Genomic DNA, 21,733 nt, shown 5'->3' on the forward strand with positions numbered 1-21,733 from the left:
TTATTACCATACAATTTAAATTTAAACATTTTTATAGGTTAAATTTTGAGCAGGTGTGTTCCTTCGTTTCAACTGTAGTCTGCTACAGTGGATTGGCAGTACTGCCCAAAACGTTATATGTTCTACGTAAACCCCTTGTAAACCCTAACGTATACGTTCAATTGTGGACGCACCCTTTAGGAAAATGACGTGATAGGCTTGCACGTTAATGTCCGCCTGCCGTACATACATATATGTATAGTGTCTGATCGTATACATATTCCAGCTTTTTCATCAAAATTAATAATGGTGCATTAGTCTTGTATTATTAAAAATGAGTATCACTCGATTGCAAAATGAAAGGAAATCAACTGCGTCAATAATAGAATAAGTGGAGAGTGATCCCATTTGTAAGTATGGGTGCATGAGTAGAGCAGTAGCTTTTTTAGCATATCTACATATATATGTGCTACTTAATCTTAAGCATATTTCGCCAACATATTTATTGTTATGAAAAATTAGCTTGAATCGCGTTTATTTATGAGAATCGTACCAACGTATGTTTGTGTTTTCTTTAACTTAGAAACATAAATGACGGAAACGTAACCATTAAAGTTTTTTGTTACGATTTCTGTGATTTCTATAACACATATTCCATTTTTTCAATGTTTACAATATTTCTTGTATTTATCAAAATTTTATTTCCAGTACAAGCAACATGTCGGAGTCTACGGAAAAAACTAATTTCAACATTGATATTGTGTTGCCACAACAAGGTTTACTCTACAGCCAAGTTACACCCGATTATATCCTTTGCAAGCCTAAACTCATGCCATTGAAGTCTGTGACTTTAGAGAAACTAGAGAAAATGCAAAAAGATGCTGAACTCAAGTTGAAAGTGTTACAGAACGCTGAAAATATGTCTCACGAGCATTGACACAAATATATAGCGATATAAGACAGTATTCAGTGTTTTTTGTATCAATATTAGATGTGATCCAGTAGAAAAAGCAAAATGACACTTGGACCCCTCTTGACAGAGGTCATTTTGACCTTCTGCCTTGCTGCAACTTTATTATACAGATATGGAAATGTCTTTCGCCATCATCCGATTGTCACACTTTCAGTCTTAGTTGCCTGGTACTTTTCTCTACTTATTATATTTGTCCTACCACTGGATGTATCTTCAGTAAGTACCATTGCAAATGGATTTTATATTAATTTGATTAATTTTTAAATGAATTTATGTTTTTTATTGCCACAGACGGTATTTAGACAATGTGTCGAAGCAAGTTTTAGTAATTTGTCCATGATAAATACTTTTGAAAATACTACCGACAAACCAACTCATGAATGCAAAGAACCATGGTCAATGGTAGAATCACCTGATAATGTGTATCATAATCTCTGGAGAGTGGTCTATTGGACATCACAGTGTTTAACATGGTTAATCTTGCCATTAATGCAGTCCTATATAAAAGCTGGAGATTTCAACATACAAGGAAAACTGAAATCTGCACTAATAGATAATGCCATTTACTATGGAAGTTATTTGTTTATATGTGGAGTTTTATTGATTTATATTGCCTTAAAACCAGGAGTGGATCTTGATGGGTATCTAGATATTTTGTTTATCTTTTTATCTGTTGAAATTAAAAAAATTTTCATTAATATTTATATATTTGTATTTTAACAGTCCAAAAATTAAAGCGATTGCCTCCTCTGCTTCAAATACTTGGGGTTTGTTTTTACTGGTATTACTTCTTGGTTATGCTCTAGTAGAAGTTCCACGAGGTTTATGGAACTCAAGTAAACCAGGATATACATTGAACTATAGCTACTTTAAAGCAGCAAAACTAAGTATAGAAAAATATGAAGCTGAAGAAACTGTTGATGATGTATTGGAAGTGAGTACAGATCATTGAAACATATATTTTTATATATAGATTATTTGTTGGAAAAATTTTTCTTTTTCTTTTTCATATTGACAGTCATTACAAGCAGCCAATTTGGCGATTAATCCCGGACATCCATTCCATCGTTATTTAGAGACAATATTTCAAAAGGTACCAGCTGAACTCAAAGATAAAATGAATCGAAGGCAATTGCCAGAAGATACTCCTCTTGATGTACCATCAGAGAAAGCATTGATTCGATTACATAGGAATGTATGTTCAAATTCCAATAATTTCATATGTGAAAATAACTATAAAAAGAACTCTACTTATTTCAACTAACTTTTTTTCAGACTATGAAATCACTGCAGACTCTACAAAGAACAGAGACACAATGGGGTATCTTAGTAGATGATATTTTTGATCTAGAAGATATTTCAAGAAATCAAACTAGTCATGATAGAAGATTTAAGCCTACCTTTCCTGTACAACGTCCATTGATACTACGTATTTTATATAATCCTAGCATAGGTAATGCAATTATTGAAATCTAAGTTTATTGAAAAAATTCTTACATAATCAAACTGACATTTTTTTTTTATTACAGAATGGTATTGGAAATGTTTGATCAAAAGTCATGTGCAAAAAGCAGCAGCTGTATTGGCAGCAACTCTATCAATAGCTGTAGTTTGGTCAGAAGTGACTTTTTTCAACAAATCGCCAGTATTGTCACTATTTGCCGCTTTTGTTAATTCGGCAAAAGTAAAGTACGATTATTTTACAATCGAGGTAAAAGGAATGAATTTTTAATTTATTTTGAAATTATCTACTTCTATTTCACATAAAGAGCATTTTTTTAGGTGCTCTCAACATTGGTGATTGCGTATTTATGTTATTGCGCATACTCGACGGTTTTGAAAATACGAGTATTAAATTTATATTATTTGGCTCCACATCATCAAACCAACGAGTACAGTTTGATTTTCAGTGGTATGATGTTGTGTCGACTTACTCCGCCCATGTGTTTGAATTTCCTTAGTTTAATTCATATGGACTCGCACATTATAAAAACTCAAGTGATGGAAACTCAATATACCCAGGTATCTTGGTGTATTTTTCAAATGTGTAACACAATCTATAGAAAGAGAATTTAATTTATTTAATAAAAATTATAGGTGATGGGTCACATGGACGTAATAAAAATTGTGTCGGATGGATTTAATATATATTTTCCCATGGGGATTCTCGCATTTTGCTTAGCAACTTACTTTAGTCTCGGAAGTCGTTTGCTATCTATGCTTGGTTTCCAACAATTTCTGGGCGATGACGAGCTTACAACTGATCTTGTTGAAGAAGGCCGAGAATTGATAAAAAGAGGTGAGACGACTATACACAGGATTGTAATAAGTATCGTTGATTAAAAGATGTTGTTTTCTTATTCAACAAATAACATGAATTTTCAGAGAGGCGGAAACGCCAAAGAGTAGAAGATTCAATAAATCGTCGTCGAGAACTTCAAGAAAGATTCCCCGGAACTACGGGAAATATGTCGCGTTATCGAACTTCAAGGCAGAGTACGGATACGGGTGTGTACACAGTTGATGAGTAGAAGCGTGAATATATATATATATATATATATATATATATATATATATATATATATATATATATATATATATATATATATATATATATATATATATATATATATATATATATATATATATATATAATATATATATATATATATATATATATATATATATATATATATATATATATATATATATATATATATATAATATATATATATATATATATATATATATATATATATATATATATATATATATATATATATATATATATATATATATATATATATATATATATATATATATATATATATATATATATATATATATATATATATATATATATATATATATATATATATATGTAAAGTGGAATGCAAAGCCTCTTAAGGATGGAACGATTATGCACAATGCACGAGATGATACACCACGAGCTTTCGTTGCATTTTTTTATTTTGGTTGTTCCATCCGTAAATGCTACCCTACCTTCTAGCTTTTAATGCATGGATTATGTCTTGCTTTTGTACTTCAATTGTACATATGATTTTTTCAAAAAGTTCATTTGTTAAATTCATAGATTTTAAATCTTTATGTGTGGTTGTCATTAAATCATCGCGATGCATATCAATCTATAATGAATTCATTTTTAAGAAATGTATAAATTATACATTGTCTATACATGAACTTTTTTAAATCAATATAAGACCCTTTTGTAAATATCTATGAGTCTGAAACGCAGTCTTCAACATGACAATTTTGTAAATCTATAACTAAAATATTGGCAATCTTGCATAGATTGATGTTATGTTCAAGCTGAATACAGTCTCATATATACGCTTGTTGATTTGATCAAGAAATTTGCCTGCTGTAAAAACTGTCAGTCATTTGCACAGACGATATGCGGAGATGTTACTAATAAACTGTTTGTAGTACGATCGTTGAAAAGGGACGAGTCAATCGAGTCGGCGCGCGCTGGCTTGTTACGAGACTTCGAACCCATGTCGGAGTACAACGTGGGAAGTACACACTCGTTTAGCAACGAGAATTACGGGGCCAATGATCGCTTCGTGCGTGGATTCCAAGGTGACGACTACTCAGACTTTTCCACAGATAATCTGCGTACTTTCACGACGAACAGTAGCCGCGTTGGTCCGCCACCCAGAGGTCTGTTCGATGATATCTAGACGAACTTGCAACGAATTCGATAGCCGATCATTCACGCACGAGAACTAAGGGAAGAAGTAATGCGCCTTGGAAGTCGGTTGCTATCAACTGAGTACGTCAATCTATTTACGCTAAATACGTCTACATTGTTGAAAAATACACGTAGGTTGTGTTAATGTTAGAAGGCAAATGAAATTTTTTGAATCCTTTACCGTGCTAAATTCAATTTTGATTGAACTAAAAAACCATCAATCCATGCAATCAAAACAAGGGAAACCTACAGGAATCTCACAAATAAAAATGATGTACATACATAAATAAAATAAAATTTTATTCCTTTTACAAAAACTTTTGGTATATGAAATAAAATGTTTTTACGCAGGCGGTATAATATTTAATACGTATCTCGACAAATAAACAATTTTGAATACGCGCCAAATAATTGGAAGACGGTTATTGAATCAAATATTTGACCCAGTTGATGACAATATGACTTTCTTGCATGTAGAAGTAATGTGTTTACTGTAGGCATCATATTATACAATGAACAGTAATGTACACTTAATGGTCAGTCATCAGTTGTTAAATTGCTGCCTTAAAAAATAGATAAAGTAAGACGATACATACATGTCTTATTGTGTATGAAGCCATAAATTACTTTTTGATAAGGTATATAGTTTCAAAATAGTTTAATACAAGGTTTGTTTACTTAATTCAGATCTAGGGGATAGTGGGTACATGCATATGCTTAATTTATTTCAACTGATTTCATTCTAAAAAAAAGTGCATTAGAGAATTTCAGTAAATGTAAAGACGCATAATTCTATATAATTGATATGCAAGTTTTCCATGAAATGATTAGTCCAAAGGTTAGAATAATTAACTCAATCGTATTGTAAGTTTTCTTGATACGCACATCGATTAAGGGTGTATATGATACGCAAAAAAGTTAATCTACTGTAGTTACGGTGCTGTTGAATAACATGGCATAAATTCAATTAGATAGAACACAATAAAAAATTCAAGGCTTTTAAAGTTTAACATAATCAAAAAAAATATCAATTTAATTATAAAGTTAATTAAATTAGTAACATAAATTAATATATGTGAGTGAGATATTAATTATAGTTTATTGTCAACTTTAATAACAATTTATTTGTATATTTGTATGTTGCGTTAATTGTGAAATAAAACGTTACAGTTTATAGGTCTTTTTATTGGAAATGTACACATAAGGGTAATATGATTGCAATTGTGAATGATACATTTTTTGATTAATAAATGTCAAATCATTTTAATTATATAAAAATAATGGAGTATTTTTTAAATATTAACTACTATATCAAACATTATTCTTTTATAGAAGTAACGCAAATAAGGTAATATTATTTTGTTCATAATAAATTATCAGTTTTGTTAATATAATCAATAATAATTATTAAAACTTGACTATTAACACAAAAACATTGTTCATGCGTTTGGAGTTATTTATTGCTACTAAAAATAATTCTCGACGCGATATTCCACTTCGTAAATTTATTGTAACGTTTTGAATTAAAAAACATTATTTTTTCACTGTTCCCTCAAAAAATGTGTACATTTTTTAAACTACCGTTTTAACATGCATTTTTATACACGCGATATTGAAATCTATATTTCTCTTTTAGAAAATAGCAAAAATATATCTTTTTTGCATCGTTACAAAGCATAGCTTTGTTGCATCGTAATTTACAATTTTAAAACATAACATTTTTTTTACAAACATAGATTTTTTACGATATGGTTACAAGATCACGCGATCCACAGAGCTGAAAAACAAATTGGTTTTTGCAAAAAGTAAATTAGAGAGTTAATTGACAATAAAACCTGAAGCTGTGAATGACATCAGATTTTTTAGTTCATAAAAATAGACTAGATTTGATATTCGTCTTTACACCATCATTTATCTCGAGATTTTAAATTGCGTGAACCTGGCTTCAACGTTGGCTTAGCTACTCCTTCCAGCAAGTTATTTATTGTGCGAGTAATTGATTTGATCGCGTGAAAATCGTGGATAAAAGCTTAAAATAACTGGAAAGACTCGTAAATATGACAAAAGATATCCTAAATTCTAGCGATGAACACAGTCTTGACTTACAAATGAAAGTAAAATCGATTCAACAGACTTATCACTTATCAATCTGATCGATTTGTACAAGCATTTTCGTTTTAGTTGTGTCTTTACTTCCAATTGGCAAGAGCTTTGGTTATTTGTTTTTGAATTAATAAACAATCTTAATAAATCGATTCAACAAATACATTAATAAATTATAACATATCTCGTAAAAGTGAGTATTCTTCAATAAAAATAAGATCAAATTAACAATCAACCAACAGTTATACACTTTATGCAAGGATGCAGAGCTCCTCACCTAAAGTACACTACGTAAAACGTTATGCTCACTAGCAAAAGGAAAGTGAGGGTATAAGCGATTATTATTTTAATGAGTTTCAAATGCTCCGAATGCGCGAGTCGCTTCTTGGAGGCCAGGTTACGTCTCCGGTCCATCGCCGCCGTTACTGTAGTCCTGGATGGCATGAGCAACAGCGGCTCTAGCATCAGCAGGCTTGATCTGTTCTCGTTGACTTCTGGCTCTGGTTCTTCATCTATGTTTAGTTTGCAGCTAGATTTCTCCTCGAATCTCTGCGGTGGGGTTGAGGTGAGCAGTGGTAGTCGCATTGGCTGAATGACACCGAGTTTCTCGGACACGCGGCTATAACCTCGTTCGACAAGTGGAAGATGAAGGTAAGCTCTGTTTTTGCTTTTGGCGGTTTTTGGGATTTTCGGCGTTGAAATGGACGGCTCCAGTAGTAGGATGCTGGGCTCAAGGTTAAGATCGACGGCGTTGGGGGATGAGCCGATGCTATAAAAGATACCTGCAGCGTTGGGTTTGGCGATCTTGTGGATCGGCATAAAGTCCAAGACATCCTTGTCGAGGTTCTGACTGTTCAGCACAGTGATCTCCTTAGCTAGAAGGGGCTTGCCTTTATAAAAGAACCGATCGCTGTAGACCGGACTCTCCTCAAACTTCGCACATTTGGAGCAGATCTCATGTCTTGGCAACGGCAGCGCGTCTATCAGTTGCTTTGCTCTATCTGCGTCATATTTTCTGTAGTAGTCCTCGATCTCTGTGCACTCGCCGGGATCTGGATCTTTGTGAGGCTTGGGAAAGGATGAGCTCGAAGAGACGGTAGAGGGAAGCGTGGAGGGCGACGGGGGAGTGTCAAGGGAGAGGTTTTCGAGATCGGCATATGCGTGTGTTCCCGTGCGGCTGGTGTCGTCGTCGTCAGTCGGGAACCTAGTGACATCGACTGCAGCAGTGGTCGGGCTGTGCGCGTGTGTTTCTGCTATTGCTTCTTGTTGCTTATCTACTATTACGTGTGCTAGGTGCAGGTAGCGGTGGTGAACACACGCAAAGTTGCATCAATTCGTGAGGACCTGCTCGTCGTCAAACTTCAGATCCTTTTTCAGCTTGTCCAAATCGTGGAGGACCTACAGAACGACAAACGCGTTATGTTATTGCTTAAGATTATTACGAATTGATTATGCTGGACTATTTATCTGATATAGTTTAACTGACCTCGACAATTGCGGAAGCGCTCCAGGCCTGAGTGCGACAGCTATCAGCGCAATACTCGCCCTCGCGATTGGTTAACTCGGGAAGTCCACGCCAGTGGTTGTTTGAAGCTTCGGTCAGATGTCTCGAGATGATAGCTTCGGTCGAGGCGATAGTCCGTTTTAACTCCTCTTCGCCACCAACGAGGGGCGCGTAGTGCAAGCGCGCTCGCAAAAAGTAGCCGATCGGCCATAGCCACTCTGGTCCCTGGTGATAATTCCATCCGTGAGCTACTTTCGGGTCATTCGAGTCGTTGGCATTGTTGTAGAAGCCATCGTAGGCCCAGTCAGCGGGATCTAGGGTTTTCATGCCTAGGGGACCAAGGAGGATTTCTTCGGCCTTCTTTAATGCCAGCCAGGCGTGCTCGGGCTTGAATAGGTTCGGCGACTAGGAGAACACAGAGTGAACGTTAACAAACACGGCTTTCTATTTTGAGATGCTGTGCTAAACCTTACTTTAGGACCCATAGATAGAAGTATTGATTAGCATCGTGTAATTTATTCAGGAATACTTACAGCAACCATAGCCACTGGGAAGTTAGGTCGCAATTGATAATCTGCCCACGGTTGTGAGGCTCCGTGAGTATCTTTGTAAATTCCTCGTCGATGAATCAAGTCCGGTCGTAATTCACCATCGGTAGGTTTCTCGTTCACATAGAAGTAAGTATCGAAACTCTCCTTTATCTTATCCGCCCACTGTTTGTAACTCCAAGTTATCGTTGAGCCTATAAAGTCATTAATCATCAGCATTAGAAAAGCATGTTATACAATAAGCATGACAATGCCAAAATTATAAAATTAGTCATTTATTTTGTAACTATATGATTACCATCGCGATTTTTCCGCTGCACGCTACCATATGGAAATAGATTCTGTTTGTACAATTCTGCCAGAAAATTGAGAGTGCTGTGACAGAGCCCAATAATTTCAACCGCAGATCCGTCTCTGGGAGTGGCAGGTTTGCCTTTGTTTCCTGCCTTTTCCGAGGAGCCCATCTTGTCCATCCAAGTGCCGCAATTGGCCTCGTTACCGCCAAATACAAAGCCCGTCTCTGGATGCACACCTATCTGATTGTTGAATCCACGATCAGTCATGTGCTCGTCGATGCGCTTACCGGCGTTGCGCTCACGGAAGCACAGACCTTGAAAGTGAACTGTCAGTGCTTCCTGCATGACATCCGACAGTGTTTCATCCTGCGGGCAAAATCAAATTAACATTTATTAAAAATAAGCGTTTCAACGAAAAAAAAAACGATGATCGAATAATTACCACTTCTCCGGCTGGAAGAGCGTCCGAATCGTCAGTAGGGAACAATCTAGATACTTTGTCCGACAGAAGTTTTAAGCCATTTGGGACTTCTTTGACATAGCATTGAATAGTGTACAACCACCACCAAACGGCATCTCGGCAATTGAATCTAATAAAAAATATTAAGCAATTTAAAAAATATTTTTCGAAAAATATACTGCATCGAAGTGGAAAAATATGTACCTGGCGTTGACGCCTCTGTCCAAGAGATTTGGTATCAAACCGTGACGAAGCGTAGCGGCGTATCCCAGAATGATGAATCGAGCCTCCGCATGTCTGCCGGTTAATAAGAACAGACCTCTCAAAGCGATAAACGTATCTCGTCCCCAGTTTCTCATGTATCCTACTGTAAAGTGTGGTAGTCCAGCAGACATGGTCAAACATTCCTGTTCTGATTTGCCATCCACCTCTCGTATGCTAGGTTTCGGTGGATCTAGGTTCGGTGATAAATCTGGCAATTGCGCTGATTTTATTATACCGCCAACTTGCACAGATACTAGTGACAGCAGTCTGGTGAAATCGGTTCCATCTTTCACAAAGCTGAAAACAAACGTACAATTGTTAGAAAAAAAAACATTGAGTTGGTTTTTCTATATTTCATTGATGGAGTTTGATTCATACCTAGACATGAGATTAAAGCATTGATCTAAGAGAGTAGAATACACGTTAACGATGATCACGTCAAAGTAACTGGGCACTAAATAACGAGGAATTAGCTTGAATGGTTCGCAGGCCTGCTCCAGCCACTCTCCAAGAGCTGCAGTACCTTCATCTTCCTTCAAACGTTGCCAAGTATAATCTGTAATTTGCAATTGAATAACAAGGTTATCATTTTCGATTAGTAAGTACAGAAGATTGATTTTCCAAGTTTGATCGTAAATTCATTTTTACCTATCAACCAATTGCCTTGACGAAGGTTGCCACATAGTGGATGACCAAGATCGTTGTTCGATCTGATATCAGCAAGCAATGAAATTACACCTATCAAGAAAATGGTCATTCTGTTAATAAATAGCTGTAAAATTGACACTAAAGTGTATTCAGAAAAGACAATCTTAAATCATATCTTTACCTTGCAAACCAGCGTAAACTAGTGGGCCATAACCGGGAATATCATAAACTCCAAATTTATTGGCAGTCGTATCTCGCTCTTCTTGATCACACCTATAAAGTGCTTTGTTAAGGTCCGCAAAGTTCATGCGCGAAACAATTGCACGCAATTCCGAATTGTTCGGAGATGTGAGGGTCGAGATAAGGTCATTGATGGATTCAAGAGCTGGCTTTATGTTTGCGTGGAGTGACACCCTTTTAACAATAACAAGAGGATTTTATTAAAAAAGAATGCAATTTATAAGTGAAGGTAGAAAATTATATTTTTGGTACCTGCTCTTACCGAATAGTGATTATTGATCCGGGCTGGAAATTAATAAAGTTCAATTGCGTTATTTTAGGATCTCCGGAATCGACCTTTTCAACTTTTGTAGAATCACAGATTTGAATGTGCTCCTTGACGTCCACCAAGTACTCAGAGTAACCGTTTATGTAGTCTTCGTTCTTTACGTATTTCTTCGGATTAGAGAACGGAGGGATACCATTTCTAAAAATATAAAACAATGAGCACACTCACCTAAAAGTAAATTTGATTTATGTTAAAAAATAATAAATTTGGCTATACTCTTTTTCTCCGTGCGCGAGGGATGCTTCAAGAATAATTTCATCTACTACGCCTTCTACCCTCAAAGGTCTAACATGTCTTCTCAAATCGCTAGCATTGGGATCCGGGTGCTTGAATGCCGTAAAAGCCACGAGTACGACGCTCTCGTGAGTGGTCGGTGAATGTCTTGTAACCGCTACCACATCAACATCCATTTGATCGACAAAAACCTTGAATAAATCGAAACAGTTGTTAGATTCGGATAGAAGTATATTGCCGTTGGCTTTTTGAAAAAAGACACTGACTTGAGAAAAGGAGTTCTGTCCCAGCCAAAAATGGAGATCATTGAGAGCCTTTTTAGCAGAAATGATTCCCGATTTTTTGCTAACATACTTTGCATTTTCCTTTGCCAGTCCTTCCTTATCTGTCCAAGAAGTATATTGTCTGTCTTCATCGACAACGTGAATCTGTACAAAATAATAAAGAAAAATGAAATTGAATAGAAAATCAGAGCATTTAAGAGAATGATTATAGTGGGTCAATATTTACATGATGAGGCACGAGCTCGTCGTAACCGCGATTACTGCCACTAGCACAGCAGGCCATGGAGACCAGTGCGGCACTGGGCAATAAGTCAAATACGCTACGCTTCTCGATGGGGCTCGGGTTGTCATGCGTCTGATCAAGGAATAAAGCATGCGCGATACTCGGTGCCAGAGGACGATGTCGAGCCTGGATAAACGCACCTACGGGCTCGCCACCATAGCGGTATACCAGACGGCCTTCCTCATGGCTGTCCCACGCTGACATGGCCTCTGTTCAGATTAAAAAATATCGTAATTAAATGCATTCTAGGTATATTGGAGATTTTTAGTAAAATGTTCAACTCGCCTCTTATCAACGATGTGATTCCAAGACGATTGACGAAAATATTATCTTTCTGATCGGAGTTGGTGAAGAGTTCAGCGGCAACGTACAAATCTGGTCTTACTTGACGAGCAGCATCCAACATGTGCTGAAAAATGTGAATGAAATTACCTCAGTATATCAAAAGTAATATTTTATTAGTATCCGAGTTCGAGCGCGTAATTTTGTTTCTATACTTCTGCTACTGGAATAGGGGTCGAGTGACAATTGTCGAGTCTGACGCCGTCGAAGATTTTAGCCATTTGCTGAACATATGTCGTCATACGTTCCCAAAGAGCAGGGCAATCTTCCGGTTTTTCGCCATATCTTAAAATCAATAAAATTATAATAGACGGCAAAGCTTCAACGAATCAAAATAAAATGTGATTCTCTACCTTAATTTGACACTATCGCCCCACGCAATCAATTCCCTTCTTATGTAAACATGAGAGTCAGCATCGGCAAAGTTTTTCAAGGGATCGCTGTTCATGACCCAGCCGTTGTGAGCCATCAAGTAACATCCAGAATTCGAGTACATGATGTCTTCTCTTTCCACAAACGATCTAGGACTTCCGTAATCCGTGAAATACCTAGGAACAAGTGGATTTCTTTCGCTTATCTCTTTCTGTCTTGGCCCATCTGCTTGGACTCTGAAGTATCGAATGCCGGCTACCGAGTTTTCAACCGCGGCATTGAGATGATTTTGGATTTCGTTAGTTGCGGCATCGTTTAACTCCTGCAACTTGTTTCTCAGTTCTTCCGCGCAGCGTTTCAGTCGTGAGTCCTCGTCAAAACAATCGGGTCTGAGAAAAATACAAATTTCAAAATATCATTCTCGAATCATCGATTATTAGTTTTTCTAAAACGTTGAATCTTATGCAAGGTTGATCGTACCTATAAATATTGTAGATCTTCAAAGCAAGCTGCATATCTATAGTGGACTTTAAGCGGCGATATTCTGGATCCCTTATGATAACGATGCTTTCGTTATGGGTTTCGGGTGGCTCGTCTTGCGGTATCTGGTTGCGAGCAATGTTCAAAAACTCGGACACGATCTCGTTGATATCTACAGTATACAGTTCGTGAATTTTCGCCAGAGGTAGAAAGTAAGTGTGCAGAGCATGACGGATTGCCTGTAAGAAATACATTTTCGTGAAAGAGTGCTTTTTATGTCATACATTAGCTTTGTAATAATTGTCGATACCGACGTTCAAGTGCTCTTCAGTCTCGACGACGGGAGGAATTCCTTTGTGCTCCCATTCTCCGGACGACACTCGTATTGTCAACTCGAATAAAATGGCATCCAAAAGATAAGACGGACGGAGATGTGGACAGTTGTTGCAGTTGTAACTACATTCGGGATTGTTTATCAAAAATGGACTCTCGTTCGCCGTGTGATTCAAAACTATGTCGCAAATGCTCACAGTCTGCGAAAAAGAGGATACTTTAATTTAATTTTTACGCTCGAGCTAACATAAAAAATCGCATAGACAAAAATTGTCTCCTTACGTTCCACTCTTCTCTCATTTTTGTAATCAACTTCTCGACGTCGTCGAAGCTGGTCTCTTTGTTCGGTGCATCATTGAACGAGGGGTTGAGCTTCAGCTGATCGCTGAGGCTGTAAGCTGATTTTGAGTCTCCTATCGCCTGAAATTGAAAAGCACGATTCGTGTGACGAACTTGTAAACTTTGTTTTTTTACCGCGATCGGTACACACCTGTATCGGTGTGAAGTGGATCATGTTGTAGCCTGACTTGCGAGAGACCCTGAGCTTCTCCTCCCACGTTGAGAAGGGTCCCATGAGCTTTGAGAGGACCGTCTGGCATTGTATGCAGTCTAGCGGCAGCGGCTGGTTGTTGACGCCCACGGTTAGCTCCGGATCGACCAACAAGTAGCCGGAAGCTATCACTTTTCCGGCGTCCTCTCCACTGAAGCAAAAAGAAATCGTCTTCGGTCACGTCAAGGTTCATTTTTTATCGTACAAGCATTGAAAAAATTGCACACTCACCTCGCTTCTGCCAGATAAAAATGAAAAGAGCCGGCCAGCGAGACGCGTATGAAAGCTGACTCGTGATTCCATGGCAGCTGATAGTACGTGCGCCTCTCGAACGGGTTGCCGACGAGTAGAGGATGATTAGTGAATATGTTGAGATTGTGGCCCAGAAGCGATGCCCCTAATCTGAACTCCACGACCCATCCTGCAACGGCATTGAGACGATTGTAATATTTCTACTATACTTTTGAACTTAACTATTTCGACATACCTTTTTTAAGCTTGTACAGGGTCCCATCCTGGTGCTCTCCCTTATTCAGAGTCAGTACTCGCACTTGGTCGTCGTTCTGGGTATCCGCAGAGAAGCCGAGATTTTCCATGGTCTTCTTTTTGGGCTGAAGTTTAGAAAGAACAGGATTATTCACGTGCAGCAGAACGATCTCTACTCGCGTTTATATAAGTACTTAATTACTGTCATCAGGCGTTTCGTTACATTCTAAATTTCACAGCAAACGTCTAGGCTATACATGTACATTAGTTTTGAAAAAGCGAAGAACTGCAGCTCGCCGGCGATTAGATTGTAATAATAGAACAGGGAAGAAAGAAAGAAGATACGCGTCTTGGTCGACGCGGTTTTCAGAACAAGCGCATCACACAATGATAATAATCTCTACGTGCGGAAGCTATAAAAATAATTAGAAATCGTGCTCAAGCGGTGAAGAGGTGCGAAGAAAGAAGCGCGCATTGCGGGGACCAATCGAGCTACCAGAAAGTCTACACAAAAGCGATGGGGCGGATTGCAATAAGCGAATCTGCACATTAACACGCACTTACTTAGGCGTCGAGCGCGCGCAGGAGACAAGAGGCTCTCGGCGGCCGCGGCGCCCTGATATATAACTTATCGGCACAATGAGCCTACGGAGGCGTGCAAAGTAAGCCGAGGGTGTTATGTTTCGGCGAGTTACGCGTGGCGGACATGCACAATGCCGCGCGGCCCCCATACGCTTGGGTTACATTGTATATACTGCACTATCGTAGTCTGTCATCGTCTGTATATGAGTAGGTGTGGAAAGTGGAAACGTTTGTCGGTATATAAGTACACTTTCCAGGCGCCTCCTCGACACCTTGATCTGGCGTCTGAGTGTATTTTTGTTCACGCGCGGAGACGTGTGTTCAACTTTGGCGCCAGACGCGATTAAGCGCTACTTTTCGCGCGAGACTTATTTTACTCCGGGAGATTACTGATGAGCTATAGTCTTCGATTTTAATTGAATTTGAGCGATTCGACCCTATATACATTTTTTTTTATAATTATGCTTTGAGTGTAAGTCAATGTCTAACTGGAAATATGACAGTTTTTGGAACATTCAAAAAACAGTACTTGAAAACTTGTACTTTTGTTCTTTCACTGAAAGTGTTGATTGTTATTAGACATCTAGAAAAGGCTTAATATAGAATCCTATGATATGTGTTTAGTTATTAGTCAATAATCACTATCATCTTCCAGTGAGATGTTTTGAAAACTTTAATGCATTCCAATTTTTATGAACAATGTAAGTCTTACGGACTAAAAAGTTTACTTTAAACACGTAACTGTAATTTTGGAATCGTCGATTGCACGTTGCAGATGTAACTGTAAATTTAGAAATGTTGATTTCACATTGGTAAGCTGCTCATTTCACATAAAAATAATGTAATGCAAACTGTATTATCATCATTTGTCAATTGCAATAGTAAATTATCTGTTTTCTGGAACTTACATAAGACCAAAATAAGGTCAAGCAGCGGTGAAAGAAATACCCTATCTTCTTGAATAATTGTCGTGTGGAGTCACACACTAGATTCTGCAGAGCAACCATTGTGTTCACAATTTTTTGACAAACTCAAATAGAATAATTCAATTTATCTCTAACTGGTGCTTCTTCAATTCGAAAATTTTGTTGGTCTCTTGTTATTTTTTCTTTTTACATTTTTACTTGGTGCAAATAATCACTGTCTGTTACCTACAACAAAAGCTGTCTGTAAATCAATGATATCAAAGAGTGTTCAAATACCATATAATAAAAAGTTTATTTCATTTTGGACAAAACATGACAATTTACTTGATGCACCCACATGTTAGCTAACAATAATAAATGACAAAACCTCAAGATAAAGTTTTATATCTTATTTAGACCAACACATTTAAAAAAATTGAAAATATTAACTACCCTATGTTTATAACGGATATTATCTTTAATGAAACCATTTATTTGCATGCACAACATTTTTGTTCAGCTAATAATTGATATTTGTTAAGAATAATTTTTGGAAAATCCATTTAGAATTCCTTTGTACATAATAGCTGATTGATTCTGCCATTTGTACTTCAATTGTTTCAATGATGATTCATACAAGCTTTGCTGTAATTGTGTGATTGAACCAATATAAACTTATATCGTACTTAACGAGCCAAGATCAGCTATATTTCTTATCAATCCATTCCTTTGTTTCCCTACTCTTCTGCCGATGCCTTAGACTAATTGTAAGTTATTGCATGTATGATGTGTTAAGTATGTTAATAGGAAGAAATAAATTGGAACCATTTCAAATTAGCAGCAATAAAATCAACAAACTATAAAAGTGAACGTGCTTCAAAAATTTAATAACACATAATTAAAATTAAGGGGCTGATTAGTGATTGGGTTCAACTTTCTCAATTCATAAATACTTTACTTATTTATTTACTGCCACTAAAAGCTTTCTATACTTCTTTCTTAAGTATACCAACTCTTTGAAATGTGAAAATGATGTTACGAATATAAATCAAAGACTTATTGAATTGGGTCAAAAAAGAGCACATGCAAAAGGTCACAACTTAAAATGAGAAGCAAGTATATCTATTGTTTACATGCATCTATTTCAGAAAATTCCACAAATATAAATCCAGTTATTGAGAAGCACGATCAACCAAATACCCAAAATCATGACACACAGGTGCTGTTGGTCGTGTTGCTGAATGCTTATAGAGTGAAACGAAAACAATCACAGCTATACAGACCCAAAATCCAGTTGCGATCGGGATCCAGCACAGGAGTTTTTAGGTTAATTAACAACAGTTGCTTATAAGTAACTTCCAGTCGGCACGTGAAGCGCACATGCTCTCAGCTCGAGCAATCGAGTTGTCAGGATAAGTACTCGCGTACGAGAGAGCTCGAGAAGCAACAGACAGCACACAGTGTAAGTATGATCGCTTATTATGCCAGAGCGAGCGATGATGATAGAGACGAAGGAGGGACACGGACAGCGGACTTGATTATGCGTGCACGAAAAAACTACGTGATATTTTGCTTTATATATCGCTGAGCTTTACGTAACACACGGCGAATTTCGTGGAGACGGCGAAGCTCTCGTGTATAGGAACGTCGGCACAGGCCGAGGGCGCAAAAAGGAGTGAAGTCGCACTTCGCTGCAGAGAGAGTGGATCCCGTCTTATGGATTGTTTATTTCGTACGTTCGACCTCTATTCGAACGGCCCGAACAATGTGAAGGTCAACTCGCGCACGCTCCAACGCGGCCGTAGCTGCCGATAAAGAGGGAGAGGGGATTGAGTTGTAGCAGACGACGCGCACTATGTGCTCCGTTGCAGGCGTCGACTGCTCGTCGCGCCCCATTGGTCGAGAGCCGAAATCGAGCGCGGTGAGAGGGAATTTTCAAATGGTCGATCGTCGTCTTATTTGTGTAGTTATAAATTATTGTTTTTGATGCACAGTCCAGAACCATGAATCCAACGGAAGAGATTATTACGCCAAAATTTCGACTCGTTATCTATGTATGGGCTTTCAAGCATTTAATTTTGTTATCATCTTTTCAATTCTAAGAATAGAAATCGCCTTTGACGCAACATTGCAAAGAAGAGTAGTGTATGTACAGGAAGAATTTGTTGTTGAAAACTCATAGAAAGTTCTAGCGAAAAATTTTATTTACGAGTTATATCATGGGTGTAAAACGTTATTTTTTATGTTTTGACGTATAAAAAAGTATAATATTGATCCAAAGAAATATATCGCACAGGTGAATCACATATTTTACAAAATAATTTTGTGTTATGTTGAATTGCGAATGTCTTCAATTTTTTTGCTTGCGGGTAGATAACGTAATATATAACGACATGCACGATTTGCGTAGTTTCTCTTTCTCTTCTTCGAAAATTTCATTTTTCAGATTTGAAAGTGCAGTCAATTCTTCGCAAAGAAATTCAATTCGACTTTTAATAGTTGTTGGTTCTGCAGTAGTGTTTCCTATATCCTGATTTGGTGAATCGACAGTATCGAATTCAGCATTTGGTGTTTCTGCAGAATTCATTACGTCGATTGATTCAACTTCTGATATATCTGCCTTTTGGGAACCGCTAATATCAAGATCTTCTATACATGTTGTCAAATCAGCAACATTTTCAGCATTTCCTTGAAATGTGAAATTAATTTTTGGTTTAATTATTGGTTTTGTTTTGAAATATGCATGTATTTTAAATAATAAATTTAATTAATCCAACCTTCTTTCATCTGGTCTATTCCGGAGAGAACTGCAATTTTTGTTTACATAAAAATTTAATTTATTTTATAAAAATAAATAATGCAAGCATTCATATAAAAGATATAATAATATGTTCACCAATCGTTTGCAATGCTGAGACTTCAGAATCAGATACTGCAGAATAGAATTATTATAATTAAAATTTTTTAGCGCGTATATATAAATGGAATTTTTATATTAGCCTTATTATATATGTCTGTCACTAAAAATTATATTATGTTCCATGAATTCAAATCGGAGTTTTTGTTGAATATTTTACAAATAGTTCAACAGTGTATAAAAAACCTGATAATCATACCTGTGTGACAAAAACTCTACTATGAAAATTATATTGTACTATATCGTCCCATACTTACACATTTGCTCTGCAATAATGAATCTGTTGATATAAATATTTTTTTGAATAAGGTTTAGAATCGATTTCAAACGATTTGCATAATTTTCTGTCATTTTGTCGGTCATATTAGAAAATAAATTATACTTTTCATGCCAAAAATATGGCAATTTTTTCAAGGAAATTGCTTCACGCAATTTCTCTAACATCTAAAGCACGTACGCGATTTATAAAAACATATCATTAAATTTGTAAAAGCTTTAAAGATAGTATTAATAAAGGAAAAAATCTTACGTATATAAATAAAGATGTTTTTGGTGCTCTATAAAAAAGTCTATGTCATTTTCAGCTTTTCGTGCATCTAGCTCGTGCAAGAATAACGTTTCTATGTAATAACTAGCTAATTTTTTCCATTCTAATTTGTCACGCAGTTTCTGAAATGAAAATTTATAATTATCGTCAGACTCGAAAGAGTTCAAATTTAACTGTGAATTAATTTGTGTTATACCTTGATTAATCTTATTATTGGCTTTAACTTTCCAGCTTCGTTTTCCCGTAACATTTTTTTTTCTTGTTCATAAAAACTTAGCCTCTATAAGCGATGACCATCAGGTTCATTTGACGGTTTAGCAACAATTATTATATTGTTAGTCTAAAACGAAAAAGAAGGCACTGAATCAATTGAAAATTTATTTACTAATTGCCGATAAAAGTTGATAAATATCAGCTTTAATATTTGATAATTTGAAAGAAGTACTTTACCATATACGAAATTTGTTTGTAGCCATCTAATGTTATGTCTTCGAATTCTAAACAGGGTACCAAATCAACATTCATGATATGATCGGCTTCTGATTCATCTTTAGGTTGAACATAAATTGTGAATGCAGGTCCACTTTTTTTGTATTGCTTTAACTTTTGAGAAAAAATAATTAATGAATAATAAAACAATATTGCATGTCGTAATAATTTTGACAAAGATTATATTTAATTAAAAAATATTTGACTCACAACGTATGTTTTATCTTCTACAGTGAGTTCATAATCCTTATCAACTTTTATAAGACGATCATAGGTTTTTGACATAACTTTTTCCATCCACTGTCGAAATTTATTTTTGTCTAAATATCCTTTATTATCCAACCATTCATTTAAAATTTTGCTAGACATTGTTCAAAACTTAATTTTATTCAACGGTTTTTTTACATTTAAAATATAAAGTTTATCTATTAAATTGCGCAGAGCTTATCATTTAAAAAAGTTATGTATTATTTCATGATTACCTGTGAGTTTTCCATTTTGGTAATCTTACTATTACTTTACTATCATCTTCCACTTTTACTTTTACATAGCCATAATTTTCGTGATTTTGTTTAACCTTTAACAGGTATATTTTATTAAGAAATTTCGAAATAATTTTTCATCTATTTTCATTAGAAACAAACCTTTAACGTCGGATAGTTTAATGGTAAACGCATTCTCAAATCTAAATCGTATTCGTCAGGCTTTCCGACCTTTGTACCTTTAAAAAAGCTACAAGCGTAATTGATATTTCTATAAGTATCTTTAAAAAGAGCATCTTCTTGCATGAGTGGAATCAGTCCATTTATAATAATCTAGGTAAGAATTAAGCATAAATAAAAGAAAAATCAAAGTAAAATTCAGGATCGCGACTTAATTAAACTGTTTCTAAAAAATTAATATTATTGCATGAAATAAATAAAGTAAAAATAAGAAGCATCTTTTATATGAAATGACCGATCAGATTACTGATAGCAATCAACAGTAGTATCTGACTTGCCTTTTATAAATGCTGATTGTTGGTTTTTATATCTTTATCTTTTAAACTAATGTAACTTTTGATAATACAATTTACTATACTATCATCTAAATATTCTTTTTTTCTATATGACTGGTCCAAGTTTATCTAATAAAAATGAATTATTTTTAACTCGTATAAGGAAAAGGATATAATATAAATAAAATATAATATTGAAATAACCTTGATATGTTTATTTATTTATAATATTCAAGTTTATGATATTATTTAAATAACTTCTATATAATATAACGCTATATACACTTATGATTTATTATTGGATATTTAAAGTATAGGCTTACATTGAAAAGTAAAATTTGCAAACTTATCGTTTGAGAATGTATGTACACGTAGCAAATGTCAAAATGTAGTTTTCGTTCACCACGTCAAATGGCTGAGGGATGTTTGCAACTGCGATATAGTTATCGAAAAATTAAAATGTATATTTTAAATTTATATCCACTAATACACTGTATAAATTCAAGTACTGCAACGCTACAGAATATATCTGGTATAATTGTGTTTTTATCAAATTCCGGCGAGTAGCGTCGCAGCCATTACCGCTTGGACTATTAAATCGGAAGTATAAAAAACTTTTTTTTACTTCAGAAGGTTGAAAAACTGGCTTGAGGAGACATCTATTGTAGAACTTTGGAACTCCATACACCAGGTTCATATTCGAGGTGTTGATATGCTGGTAGTCTGGTAAGGTGCAAAAATATATACCGGCTGTAGATTAACTAATTTATACCCAACATTTTGTTTCACAATAAAATGAACTAAAAAATTTTTACCATGAATTTTTTAATAAAGAAAATTTACTTACGTTTTTAGAATAGACAGATGGATTGTTAAC

At 35.8% G+C, this 21,733-nt stretch overlaps 3 protein-coding genes and 1 long non-coding RNA gene across 11 annotated transcripts; 1 reads left to right on the top strand and 3 right to left on the bottom strand.

The window, feature by feature from the left end:
• Positions 1 to 120: 120 nt before the first annotated feature.
• LOC103318103 (LMBR1 domain-containing protein 2 homolog) lies at positions 121 to 5,942 on the top strand. 2 transcript variants are annotated; one of them, XM_031924545.2, is made up of 11 exons: positions 121 to 389; positions 688 to 1,168; positions 1,244 to 1,593; positions 1,676 to 1,886; positions 1,971 to 2,147; positions 2,228 to 2,405; positions 2,482 to 2,663; positions 2,735 to 2,974; positions 3,050 to 3,251; positions 3,338 to 3,460; positions 4,400 to 5,942. In XM_031924545.2, the coding sequence occupies exons 2-11, from the start codon at positions 995 to 997 to the stop codon at positions 4,651 to 4,653; spliced, it is 2,091 nt and encodes a 696-aa protein (XP_031780405.1). In that variant the 5' UTR covers positions 121 to 389; positions 688 to 994; the 3' UTR covers positions 4,654 to 5,942. The 2 variants fall into 2 exon arrangements, with proteins under 2 accessions (XP_031780405.1, XP_032451739.1); XM_032595848.1 differs by lacking the exon at positions 121 to 389 and adding an exon at positions 390 to 536.
• Positions 2,252 to 3,479, bottom strand: LOC116416385. The gene is made up of 2 exons (XR_004226827.2): positions 3,143 to 3,479; positions 2,252 to 3,009 (listed from the first exon to the last, which is right to left on the bottom strand). It is a non-coding gene; the product is annotated as an uncharacterized LOC116416385 (long non-coding RNA).
• On the bottom strand, positions 5,829 to 17,673 carry LOC100117168 (glycogen debranching enzyme). Of its 4 annotated transcripts, XM_016986668.3 has the most exons (25): positions 17,190 to 17,673; positions 15,910 to 16,152; positions 15,744 to 15,818; positions 14,421 to 14,544; positions 14,165 to 14,354; positions 13,874 to 14,084; positions 13,666 to 13,803; positions 13,365 to 13,583; positions 13,051 to 13,289; positions 12,552 to 12,959; positions 12,354 to 12,483; positions 12,142 to 12,265; positions 11,800 to 12,065; positions 11,556 to 11,717; positions 11,272 to 11,480; positions 10,990 to 11,193; positions 10,669 to 10,901; positions 10,488 to 10,577; positions 10,218 to 10,395; positions 9,780 to 10,136; positions 9,558 to 9,705; positions 9,118 to 9,481; positions 8,805 to 9,013; positions 8,254 to 8,676; positions 5,829 to 8,165 (listed from the first exon to the last, which is right to left on the bottom strand). In XM_016986668.3, the coding sequence occupies exons 2-25, from the start codon at positions 16,006 to 16,008 to the stop codon at positions 8,097 to 8,099; spliced, it is 4,869 nt and encodes a 1,622-aa protein (XP_016842157.1). In that variant the 5' UTR covers positions 16,009 to 16,152; positions 17,190 to 17,673; the 3' UTR covers positions 5,829 to 8,096. The 4 variants fall into 4 exon arrangements, with proteins under 4 accessions (XP_016842157.1, XP_032451730.1, XP_032451729.1 ...); XM_032595839.1 differs by lacking the exon at positions 15,744 to 15,818 and having other exon boundaries at positions 17,511 to 17,672; XM_032595838.1 differs by lacking the exon at positions 15,744 to 15,818 and having other exon boundaries at positions 17,190 to 17,672.
• Positions 17,674 to 18,092: 419 nt separating this feature from the next.
• Positions 18,093 to 21,733, bottom strand: LOC100677797. Of its 4 annotated transcripts, XR_004344415.1 has the most exons (11): positions 21,180 to 21,733; positions 20,504 to 20,674; positions 20,342 to 20,436; positions 20,070 to 20,220; positions 19,821 to 19,973; positions 19,567 to 19,710; positions 19,353 to 19,492; positions 19,081 to 19,267; positions 18,803 to 18,838; positions 18,684 to 18,713; positions 18,098 to 18,594 (listed from the first exon to the last, which is right to left on the bottom strand). XR_004344415.1 is itself a non-coding variant. In XM_031924638.2 (9 exons), exons 6-9 carry the CDS (start codon positions 19,265 to 19,267, stop codon positions 18,257 to 18,259), a joined length of 591 nt encoding a protein of 196 aa, XP_031780498.1. In that variant the 5' UTR covers positions 19,353 to 19,492; positions 19,567 to 19,710; positions 19,821 to 19,973; positions 20,070 to 20,220; positions 20,342 to 20,393; the 3' UTR covers positions 18,093 to 18,256. The 4 variants fall into 4 exon arrangements, 3 of the variants coding, with proteins under 3 accessions (XP_031780498.1, XP_032451743.1, XP_032451744.1); XM_031924638.2 differs by lacking the exons at positions 20,504 to 20,674; positions 21,180 to 21,733 and having other exon boundaries at positions 18,093 to 18,594; positions 20,342 to 20,393; XM_032595852.1 differs by lacking the exons at positions 18,098 to 18,594; positions 18,684 to 18,713; positions 18,803 to 18,838; positions 19,081 to 19,267 and adding an exon at positions 20,860 to 20,985 and having other exon boundaries at positions 19,478 to 19,492; positions 21,180 to 21,728.

Source organism: Nasonia vitripennis, chromosome 1 (assembly GCF_009193385.2).
Source record: "Nasonia vitripennis strain AsymCx chromosome 1, Nvit_psr_1.1, whole genome shotgun sequence".
In the NCBI taxonomy this organism is placed as follows: Eukaryota; Metazoa; Arthropoda; class Insecta; order Hymenoptera; family Pteromalidae; genus Nasonia; species Nasonia vitripennis.